The sequence below is a fragment of the Pezoporus occidentalis genome, unplaced genomic scaffold, assembly GCF_034315485.1.
Source record: "Pezoporus occidentalis ecotype Australia unplaced genomic scaffold, CSIRO_AGI_Poc_V1 ctg81, whole genome shotgun sequence".
Classification (NCBI taxonomy): Eukaryota; Metazoa; Chordata; class Aves; order Psittaciformes; family Psittacidae; genus Pezoporus; species Pezoporus occidentalis.
In genome coordinates this window covers 4,114,281-4,126,321 of record NW_026916170.1, presented here as the reverse complement: position 1 = coordinate 4,126,321, position 12,041 = coordinate 4,114,281, and the positions used below count along the sequence as shown (strand labels likewise).

General features: G+C 44.2%; 1 protein-coding gene and 1 long non-coding RNA gene across 2 annotated transcripts in view; both read left to right on the top strand.

The window, feature by feature from the left end:
- The first annotated feature begins 1,426 nt into the window (after window positions 1-1,426).
- The window catches only part of ARHGAP6 (Rho GTPase activating protein 6), a 324,930-nt gene continuing 314,315 nt past the window's right edge, over window positions 1,427-12,041 (top strand). Inside the window, exon 1 of the mRNA XM_062603829.1 lies at window positions 1,427-2,136. Within this exon, the coding sequence (XP_062459813.1) occupies window positions 1,642-2,136 (495 nt within the window). The 5' untranslated portion in view covers window positions 1,427-1,641. The remainder of the gene's footprint in view (window positions 2,137-12,041) is intronic.
- Window positions 3,795-4,824, top strand: LOC134156037 (uncharacterized). The gene is made up of 2 exons (XR_009961809.1): window positions 3,795-4,592; window positions 4,676-4,824. It is a non-coding gene; the product is annotated as an uncharacterized LOC134156037 (long non-coding RNA).

The window sequence follows — 12,041 nt, the reverse complement described above, 5'->3', positions numbered from 1 at the left end:
TGTCCTTAAATGTCTTCCACTCCCTCCATAAGTAAAAAAAAATAGGTCTTGAAGCAGAACAGGGTTTGGGTGTGTTTTGCCTTTCATCTCAAAAAATTTAACGGCTGTAGCCTTCACTGACAAATAAGAAACAGATTTGAACTTACCCATGCAGACAACAGCTGCAGCTTAATAAAGCTGAAACACTAAGTATGGTGTGGGTCTTCCGTAAAGAACCTGACAACCATTGCCATTGAACTGCTTCCAGTGAGGAGAGAATCTAAAGATCCCCACCAGGAGAGGAGGGCAGGAGTTGGATCCTGTGGCTGAGGGTCTTTTTCCTCCAGCCCAGGTAGGGACTGAGCTGGCTTGCTGGCTGCCAGCCTTCATGGCGCTGTGCAGTATTCTTCCTCTTCACGTGTTCCACTCCTGTGTTTCTGTACAGTTTGGCCTTTCTCAAGCTTGTTCCTTTCTCCTGCTAAAGGTTTCTATGCCTATGCTTGAAGAGAGCAGAGAAAGTCTCTGCACAGGATCAAGCAAGTTTATTTGTCCCGAGGAACCTTAGCTTCACTGGTCCCTCTCCTTTTGTTCTGCTGCTGTGAGGTTCCCACCTGAAGAGTTAGAGATCTTGTGTGATCCACGCTACCTGTGGGACTTATGTCCACGTGGACTCATGACCTCTACGCGGGGTCCCTCTGCGCGGACTGTCACACAGGAGTAGCAGAGCAAAGTAAATGTCCGTTGTGGTTAAATATGTAAGGCCATCTTCTCAAATTGGCAAAGGATGAAAACACAGTCTTGGGCCAGAACATAACTGCTGGTTGAGCTCCGCTGAAGACCCAGTCCCGATAGCCCTGCAGACGTGTGTACTGCACGCTCTGAGCATCCTGCCTATAGCTATAAGTTTTTCTTAAAGGCAACAGCTCACCCCGACACGAACGGGAGAATATGCGTGTCCCACCTAGGACCCGCAGCCCCGCTCTTTCCACCGGGCGCCGGCGCAACAGTGAAGCGGCGCTGGACTTGGCATACTTAGGCGATGGCGTCCCCCGGCTGTGCCTCCGGAGCGATTGCGCCGAAAAACAACTTGCTCCCTCCCCGAAACGCACCCGCACGGTGCCAGTGTGGCCGCAGCGCCCCGTCGGGGCCGCGCGGGGCAGCGCCCGGCAGCCGCGGCCCCGGTGCTCGCGAAGCCTGGTGGGGCTGCCCTCCGCGCCCCGACGTGGGTCGCACGGGGACTAGGTCTCCCGCCCTCGGAGGGAAGCAGGCGGGCCCTGCCACCCCAGACCCGACGGGGCGGGGGCGCGGCAAACGGCTTCTGTGCGCAACGCGGCCGGGGGGGGGAGTGACTCTGGCAGCCTGCGGCGCTGCAGCCTCCTTCCCTCCCCTTTTCTCTCGTAACTTTTTTTTTTTTTCTTTTTCCTTTTCTCTTTCCCTCCCTCTCCCTCCCACCAAAGTGACCGCGGCGGCGGCAGCAGCTCCGGAGCAGCCTGAGTACCGGACGCCGACATGAGCCCCTTGGTGCCGCCGTCGGGCCGCGCTGCTGCGGGCTGAGCCCGGGCGCGGGAGACGCCCCGGAGGAGCACCGCTCCCCGAGGCAGGGGCACCGAGAGCCCAGGACCCCCAGTCACCCCCGGGGTGCCCGGGACAGCGGCCGCCGCGATGTCGGCGCAGAGCCTGCTGAGCAGCGTCTTCTCCTGCTCCTCCCCGGCCGCCGCCGCCCCCGCCGCCGCCAAGAGCCTCTCCAAGCGGAGGCTCCGCCAGACGCGCAGCCTCGACCCCGCCATCATCGGCGGCGGACGGGAGGACAGCGAGGGCGCGGGCCGGGCGCCGCGGCTGCGAGCCGCCGGCAGCCCCCTGGGGGACCGTCGCAGCCCCCGGGGCCCGCCGCCTGCCCCCGGCGCCTCCTTCTCCACCCCCAGCACCCCACTGGAGCGGTCGCCGCCGGGCAGCGTCCTCTTCGACGAGGAGAGCCCCCGAGGGAAGCGGAGTCCCGGCTGCGAGCTGCCCTTTCTGGCGCGCACCCCGTCGGCCTCAGCGCTGAGCGGACCTGCCAACAGCATCTTCTCGTCGCCCCGGCGCTGGCTGCAGCAGAGGAAGGGGCAGCCCTCGCCGCCCGGACCTCGCCCCACCGCCTACGTCGTGTGGAAATCCGAGGTAAGCCCGCCCCCGCTCCCGGGGACGGGAACCAGCCGCGCCACCTTCGCCCGAGCTCCCGCCGGGCGCTCCGTCGGGGCGGCCCCGCCGAGCACGGGGGCCGACGGTCTCCAGGACGGGGCGGCCCCACGGGTTTCCCACCTGTGCCTTTCCCCCAGGGGTGGTGAGTGTCCGCGGGAGGAAAGGGCACAGCCCGGGCCGTATTGTGGAGGCCGCCATGGGAAACTGAGCTTCACAATGTTGGTGGGGCGGTGGCAGCATTTGATGTTCTCTCGACGGGCTTCATCTGAAGTTGTCCCCGGTGTGTAAAACCTTCCCCTGCCAGTTTCACACCTCGTAAAGAGAAGTATGCGATGGCTTCTAACAAGATATACAGATTATTTTTAATGTGCACACACAGTGAGCTGTGATTTATTTGACAATGCACATGTGTCAAAACCACATGAGGAGCGATCGTATTCCAAGACAAATCCAACTTTGCAATGCAAATATTTATTCGTTTAGCTTGGATGTCATCGATGTTGGGCTGCAGATACTGTACAATGCGGACAAATGTATTCAAAGAATGTGGCATTATTTCTCTTGATAGCTGTTGCTTGGCAAGTTGGTCACGCACTGCCTTTTGTAGTGGGAGAAGAAGAAATTTTTTGTTTGATGAAATTCTGCATCCAGTTTGTGGCGATGAGGTTTCCCACTTAACTGTTTAGTACTGCCTTATGGAGCTTTTGGGTTGGGGTCGCAGGCAGCCTTTTCCTTTTTATTTCCATTTCCATTTCAGATTTATTAATTATAAATAGCCAGTATTAACTAGATCAATCAACAAAACAGCCCCATTGTTGCAGCGGGATGCAGAAGTGATGAAGAAGGATGAAAAATTGTTGCCTTACACAGTGATCTGGGATCTGACACTCAGCTATAGGCACCATGGTGGCACATGATCACCAAAAGCAGTTTATGAGGGTAAAGGCTGCCCTGACCCCAAACAAATCCCTGCGTCCTCCTGGTAGCTTGGGGTATAAAAGCAGTCACCCTTTTCCACTTGGATTGGAGTGGCAGTGCTTGGGCAATGACTTCAGGTGTGATGCTGCATGGTGTTGAAAGAGGCAGTACAGATTTTTAGCCCTTTTCAAAACTGGATTAGTATTAAGTCTCATGACCAGAAGTTACCCTTAGCAGTGTTTCAACTCGATGCTTGAATTATAAGATAGTTAAAAAGTCATGATTTCAAAGGGCTTTGTGGATTTTGCCATGTCAATGACAAAACACCTCTGCTGAGACAGTGGGTAATGACCTTTAGATGCTCACACTAATTAAGGGTAAGTTGCCTGCTCATCCTCTTATAGTTTGATAAGGAGCATCAAGAAGTGTAAGATATGCAAGATTTCCCATGCAGAATTCCCTGACTAAGCCCAAGACTCAGAGGTTGATCTCCAGTCCACAGATGTAAGAGGATCTCCCTGTTTTCACTGAATCCACACGAAGGTGTTGAACGCTTGTGGCATTATTTTCAGATCTCTGTGTTGTCAGACTGTGTGGTGTGGCACATCTTCAGGCTGCAAATTCAAAAGTACAATTTGTTTTCCCAATTTGGCATGTATCTAGTGTTTTTAAATAGTGAAACTTGTATTTTTTGTGGGGGACGTATTATATTACTAATGACACAATTGCAGTATAGCAATGTAATTTATAGTTAAATTTGATTCAGTGCAGTTTCATGTGATGTTACAGAGCTGTTCTTTGACAATTTGTCGTTTTCTCAACAGTTGAGCCTGGGTAAGAATCTTTCACACGTTTCAGAAATGGGTGTTTCCACTAACAAAGTATGGTCTTATATTTTGGAGTCATCTTTTCTATTAATGAGGCCTGATGTTTATTGTTACTGAGACATATGTGCGAGTATCGTTTAAAAAAATAATCACCTTTACGTTAGAAAGAAAACCTCTCCATGTGATTCTAAGAGATCAGTTCTGGGTCTGAGTCTGGACCTGAGAACAGGTCTGAGTCCAGTGCTGTCAGGACAAGTGACTACCCACATCTCTGTGCTACATCCCCATGCCCGGGCTGGGTTGTATGTCAGCCGCCATATAACCGGATACCTGCTGGTTTCAGCATTGCTATTTTCAAGGCATTATGCAAATATTAACTTAGTTATAACAATCGGCAATGACATGTATGAATTATTTTAATCTATGTTTTAAAAGAAATTGCACATGCATTATTGTTATAATATTCCCCTCCTTATTGCAGGCATGCATCCTAATGATCATTAATTTTGGTTTTATTGCAAAAGTAGCATCTCTCATAAAGGATTTAGATGTTTGCTTCCTATTTAGTCTTTATTGGACAACGACTTGTTCAGGTTTTAGGACATGAAGGATTCTCTGTCTCTGGGGCTTCACTTTAGCTGTGGCAAAGCAAGTGTGCTGGAGGATGTGAAAAAAAGCACATTTTACTGGGTGAACAGAAAGCAACTCTAAAAGGTCCCATTATACAAATCATTGCATTCTCAATAGGAAATCCGTAGTTTCATTTTTTTCAGCTTTGAAAATGAAATACGTTGTGGTGATGATTTTACTCAGCTGTAAAAGACAGCTGAGTAGATGACTGCAAGCATGGAAGTTTTGGTTTGAGGACTTACAAATTCCCATCCTATTAGCTGGGTAATAAAAGAAGCATTTGTTGCAAAAACTGTTTTCCTTATGTTCATTCTAACACCTTTACTAAAAAACTGTAGTTTTTGGAAAATATTTCTCTAAAGCCACTGTGCAAAAAAAAAGGGTTAGGCACCGAAAATAATATTTTAGGAGATATATGTGGGCTTTGTTTTATTCCCCATACTTTAATCTCTAAAGCAGTAAAGAGATGTAAAAATGCCATGGAGATTTTCTCTTCAGAAGCCCCCAGAATAGTAACTTGAGAGCAGGACCTCCTTCACCTGTCACAAGCTGGATCTGCCTGGTGATGTGTATTGGGACACGGTGAAGATGCTGTTTGCAGTATGAACTGGGCAAATCCCACCTGTGGGCAACCTGGCACTACAGGACTGGGGGGCAGGAGCTCCTAGCCCAGCTGTGTCCATGTTTTAAAGTGTGTGCTGAGCACTCCCCTACCAGCTGATCTGTGATTTCTGTGTATGAGGCCAAAATAGCTTTGATATTAGGTCAGGAGGAGGATGGATGGAAAGGTTTCAGCTCAGTTCACACAGCCATTCATAAACAATTTTTAATGGAACACCAGAGTGCACAGGGTATTTCCAGTTTCAACAGTGGTTCACGCCTAAAGGCTTTACGCAAAGAAAGGCGTTAGACCTATATTCTTGGATCCACAGGTATTTTAGTACAGAGCATCATGTGATAGATGTGTCTCCCGCTCCCAGGTGATCTGTCTCTTCTTTGTTGACATGCAGCTTTATTCACAAGGATATTTTACAACTGTAAAGATTATTTTTAGTAGAGCCTTACCATGCTGACAAACATATTTTCCCATTCTATTATCTGCTCATGTATAAGCTGCTTAAATAAAAAAAGAAATTTGGGGTCTGTCGAAATCAGTGCCAACATTTCCAGTAGTCTCAGTGGGGAAGAGTCAAAGGGGATTTGTAACAAGGGGAAAAAGCATTCATCCTCAATTCCCATGAGGTCTCAGCTCTCCCTTTAAGCCATTTTCTTTAAAGAAAATGAACTTTCACTTAGAAAATTAAGTCTGTTATGACTATTGTGCTTTTATTAAGAGTTTAATAAGGTTATGACTCTCTAAGTAAACTACAAATCATGGGAAAAGGTGGTAAAAATGTGTAGAGATGCCTTAATGCCTTGATTCTGCCAACATTTAGTCATACATTTATGCTTAAGTATGTGAGTGGTCCCATACAAGTTAAAGGTCCAAGTGTTCTACGATGACTGACTGGAATACCTTTGCCAGATGAAAAGTCCAAAATAGCTCAAAATGAATAGATTGGTGTGAAGTCTTGAGTTGTGTGAATTCATCTGCTTAATTTTTTGTCGTAAAGACGACAGTGGAAGGCCACAGCATGTGTATAACAAATACAGCAAATCATGTGAATGTATGCGAGTAATCTCTTTATTATGATAAACCAAATGTACGCACTTAAACTTATATGGCCTGATTATTTTGTTATCATACTCCATGTGTTACTGACTAATTAAACATTAGCATCTCCAGCTAATATGCTCTTTTGGGGGAGAGCTGTTTTTTAAAGTAATGGTGGTGTAACACCTGCAGCCTGCAGCCACTGGGAAGCAGGAGGCAGCATCATTAGTTTTCCACTTGCTCCTTGTTGCTGTTGGGTTGCTGCAGCAGGTTGGCTCAGCCCTTCCTCGCTTCTTCCTCCTCCTGGCACAGCCTGCAGTTGACCTGCTTGCTTGCTCAAGGAGGCTTTCTTTTGAGCACATGGGGTGAGAGGTTTCCCATGGTGCGGGAGGGAAGGTTGCCCTGGTTCCTCACCAGGTCTTGGGGGAGGAGCCAGGAGTTGTATTGGTGTCTCCAGAGCTGTTGGCTGGCCAAGATGTGGCTAGCAGCAAGGATGTTGGAGGTGCTCGTCTGCAATATCAGAACAGCGTTAGTTAGGTTAAATTATTTTATAACTTCTGATTGAGTCATATGGAGTGGTCATTTAGGGCATGGCTGTCTAAAGTATGAGCACTCACAACACCAGTTTCAGCTGATAGGTGCCTCGAGAGGTCAGCTTCTATAAATTTTTGCTTGATACTTCAACTGGGACGGCAGTCTCAGCTTCCCTCTTTCCATATCTCTTTGCTTGCCAACGTTTCCTCTTGAGCATCACTGTTTTTTTGCAAATTAATTTTAACTCCAATTTTCCAAGTTGCTGTGAATGGCTAGCTTACTTCTTTCTGCTTTTTTTAAGCCAGTGCTTGCTTCAAAACTATGCTGATGGAGGGATATGCATGAAAAATGCTTTCAGAGGTAAAGGGTAAAACAAAATCCTTAAAAATTGGGCAAGCTAAGTGTTCACATTCCCTTAGGGATATATATTTTTGAGTGCTTCAAATGAGTATTTTTCTTTGAGGTTAGTGGGGCAAGTTGTCTTGTAGGGAGAATGGATGGATTGCGTAATGAAATTTACAGGAGCAGAACCTGTTCATTGTGAATTTAGAGAAGGGAGAGCATTTCGTTATTTTTCCTTCCCCTATTCAACTTGTAAGCAATGATTGATAACATATATTTGGGAAAAAAGAGAAAGGAGGCAGGCTTCTCCTATCTGTTAAGACGAAGAAAATGTGAAATAGAGGTATACATGCTGTATCACTTTCAAAAGATCTAGCATGAGATATGTAAGCAAAGACATCCTTTCCCCAGTTTTCAGTAGGCATTGCTCTTCAGGTGGTGCTGATGTGACAGCATGTTTGTCAAAGCAGGGGTTAAGCTGAACCTTTTGAGGTGTAAAAGCAAAGCTGCTGCACTTGGAACTGGGGATAAGGCTCTGACACTGAAGGCTGCAGTAGTTCATATCATCTAAGGGTCAGTACTCCCCAGTAAACTCATTTAACGCCATACATGCAAATATTTTAATGGAATACCTCTCTTGTGACAATGCCATATTTATTGCTCTCCAGTTGCGATAGTCTTACAGGCTTTGTCTTTGCTGAACTCTAGGCCTCATGTTTTAGACTTCATTGCTTCTGTATTTGCTGTGTTTATTGTGTGGCTTGTTATGATGAGATGCTCTAGAACTGTTTCCTCATCAGATGGAAAATTTGTTTGTCTTCGGGAAGGAATCACAGGGAGTGTATTAAATTGCCATCAGCATTAGTTGATCTTTTTGCCATTATGATCTCTGAAGAGTGACACATAGCTGAAGTGTGAGCTCAGTGTCTGTTATACTTACCTTAAGCACCTTGATGACTAACCTGTATGTTTTTCTATATGGATGTGTCCATATTCCCATGTAGAGCCCTGATCAATTGTCCAGGGAGCAAAATGGGGGTCTACCATGTTTAAATGGGTTTTTGTTGCTTTGTTTTTTTTGCTTGTCCTTTGAACAGTTAAAAAACTGGATGCTCCCCAATCATCCAAATTGTCAACTTGTTATTTTTCCTTTTGAGGATTTCTAATAAGATGACTGGGAAATATATTTTGGAAGGGTTTTGGTTTGTTTTTTTTTTTAAAAAAAAAAAAAAAGTGAAAAACTTTGTGTGCTGATATTTGTGCTCTGCTTTATTTTCTTCCATAAGGCACCCTAAACCACTAGACGCACAGATTAGTTTCAGCCTAAGTCTGTCCCATTCATTGCTGTTAGAGTTCTATACTTGCAAAATTTGGTGGGCAGAAATGTTGTGGGTCTCATATGAAGAGGAATGCCATTAAAGTAGCTAAATATATTCAATATTTCTGAATTTGGCAAATGCACCCTTCCCATTCCCAACTAAATTACGTCTGAAGACATTTGGTGAAAATATGGGAGTTGACAGCTAGGGCAGACAGAATTCTCCCCAAGTGTGCATTGCTTAAGTAATGGGAATGGAACTTGTGAAAACAGTAGAAATGAGACTGTGAAGTATCTTTGAGCAGCCTTTAAAATATCAACAACCCAGTCTGCTGTCTTGACTTTATGACGGAGCTGCAGCACGTTTAACTTTGCAGACTCTTGGATGACAAGTACTGCAACTCCGACAATTTGCAGGTGGAGAACTTTTCAGGTCATTCTTCACTCTTTTTCAGTGTTGTGGCTGTATAAGCATATAGGTATGAAGCATGTTTTGGGAAATTCTGTTTTCCTTCCAGATGTAGATATCATAATGGAAACCAGCAGGGATTTCTGAGCACTTAGGGCTGAACGCTCATGGTTGTGAACTAAATCATGTAACTTTCAGAGTTGAAGTGTTGAAATCTTAATGCAAAAAGGTAATGAAAATGACGGTTATAATGGCAATACTATCTTAACAAAGATCTCTCATTAAACATGATATAATGCTGCTCATATTTAATTTTCTGGCTGTGTAGTGTAGCATTTGAGAATATAAGGATCACTGGATTTAGGCTGATTTTTAAAACACAGCTTTTGTATATCCTGCGTTACACTGGTTTTTAACTGAATCAGGTATCTGGATGGTGGGAGAAGAGGCCAAATATTCCTTCATCTGATGGAAACTGGAACGGGAGCAATAAGGAGGTAAGAACAAAAGTCAGACTTCATGACTCGCCCAATTTTGCAAGGTATTGAGCTGTCAGATTTTGATCTGAAAGAGTACTCAACTGTGTGCTTTACTTTTGGTTGGTGAATGATACTCGTCAGAACAGCCTATCAGGTAGGAAGCAAAGCCTTTAGATATCATTCAGTACTAGGAATCTTACTTCACCTCTCTTGAAAGCTTTTATATCTATTGTTTTGTGCATATTTTTAAGCTGTGCTTGTTATATACATATATATATATTAATTATTCTTCTCCATATATAGCAATAATGCGTATTAATGGAAAAGCATGCACAGGCTTTCTGGTTGAGTTTCAGCTTTTCCTAGATGTGTACAGACTGCCTATTTCAAGTTACATGTCTGTTCCACTCTGGTTGTCAGCAAGAAGTTAGTAAATCCCCGGGAGGGTTAAGAGTGTTTTTAAAGGATTTGATGAGCTTCCAGTGCTTGATGCTTGCCACATTGTCATACTGGAACCAGATGCCGGGTACCACATGTTCATGTTTTTGGAGCTAAGTAGGTTAGGTACTGTGTCTCTGGCCTGTAAAAACAAACATCAGTTTCCCACCCTAAAGCTCTTGTCCCTAGGTCATCATCCTCACGATCCTGGCTATGGGAACTGCTTGCATCAGCCTCCCAAGTTGTGAAACCAGAGATGTTTTTTTCTGGATCTTCCTACTTGCTCTCTTCTGTATCCTCTCAAAGAAAAGACCTTTTGATTTACAGTATTTATCCATAAGGACTCTTTGACAGTGTAAGGTCAAAAGGAGGCTTTTGAGCACTGCACTTAGTGAGGATGCACATGAGCGCTCAGGCTCATGTGGAGACTCTACCTGTGGCTGCTGAGAACCTGGAAGAACTTTGGGTAGATCTTGTTTTTCTCTTTTCCCCCGTGTTCATTTATGGCTTCCTGTTCCTCGGACTTAGACCTTTTCAGGCTGTGCTTGTCTTTTATCCATTTCTAGTTGTCCTTGTTATGTATATAGAATCACAGAATCATAGAATAGTTAGGGTTGAGTCATAGAATAGTTAAGGTTGGTTATCTTCAGTTATCCTCCATGCAAACATTAAAAAGGAAGATAACGTGGATTTTTCTCTTGTTTTCATCCCCTAAAGTTTGTACGAAATAACAAGCTGCTTTACTGTAGCTGTAGCCTACTATTTGGATTGGCCAAGTCAAATATTAATGAGTCCTTTTGTTCCTCATAACTGGTTTGTCTCATAAATGGACAAAATGTCTTTCAGGGAAGTATAAAGTATGATACAGATTTTACTAACAAATGAAAGATTTGTGGTTTGGTTTTTTTTTAAAAGTGTGATTAGGATTACTTTTGCACTGCCTCAGTCACACTTCTCCAAAAGACTGGCTTCCTGGATTTGATTTTCAGTGATGAGACTACCTCCACTGAACATCTATAACTGATTTAGTAAGAGAAAGACTCATACAAATTTTCCATTGCTATTTTCAGGTTTTATTTGCTTTATCCCTTTGTTTTCTGCCACTGTTGTAATATGGCAAGATGTTTTTTGAGCACTGTCTTTTTCTTTTTACTTTGAAGGGTAATTTCAGTTGAGTTGCACCCTACTGAGAGTAATGTGGTGAGAAACCAGTTGGCAGTGCTCTGTTCAGTTTTCATTTGTTTCTCACTCTAAAAGTCTAAAAATATTCCTCCTACAGGAAATGTTTTTCATTCTGTTATGTCTTTTGCTTCCCGTAGGAGGTGTTTCTTTTAATTTATTGAATAAACCTTTCTGAATTGTATTCCCATAAGAGTTTAGGCACAATAGAGTCTTTGGGCAGACTGTGCAAGAGATCTCACCGTCTTCTGTTTTTAGAAGATATGCAATTGTTTCTTCATACAGTGCCGTCAGGCTCTGGGACAAGCTGACACTTAAGTGAAATGGGAGAATTTGAAGCCGAAGAACACAGATTAACACATCTGCTATAACTTCTCAAATGTTGTTTTGATTGTATGTATCACATATTTATCCTTCTTATCTTATAAAGAAATCCCTCTTCCCTTTTCCCTGCCCTCAGTATTAAGAGGATTCTGGGCAATATTTTGATCTCGATCTCATTGCCACAATTTCTTTTGTAAGTAAGTGTATGTGTACGTAGGAAAGCTAAATCCTTATAACATCCTAGTTGGAAGCCAGCTATGTTTAGCTGTTAATTTAATTTGAATGACAGTGCAGACTGTTATTTGAAAGGGGCAGTGGGGAAAGAGAGACTGGGATAGATTACATTTTCGTGCTGCAGAATAAGACCCTATATACTCTATCTTAAATCAGAACAATATGGTTGAGTTTTCTTGTGGCTATTTCATAACATTCCTGATGACAAAATATGGTGTGCTCATTGCTTCACTACTGTTTTTCAAGCATGTGTTTGTGTCTCTGCATTGAGTGATGGCTCTTGTAGCAGCGTGCCATGGGGACACGTCTCATAGGTCTTTATGTGTATTTGCAAATGATATACAAAGTAGGCCACTCCAGAGAGCTGGTACCAACCCATAGACAGCTGGGAGAATCAGACGGACAGATTACTTCAATAAACACATTTATAAGTTTTATTTTTTTCCACGGATAATGCGCCTTAATTCTATATTCACTAAAGGAACATGATGTAATTCTCAGTCAACCTGTATGAAGGGTTTTAAAGCAACTTTCTAGCAGAATAATTAGTAAGACTGCATTAGTAAATGTGCATATTTGAAGAATCTCTGGCACACTG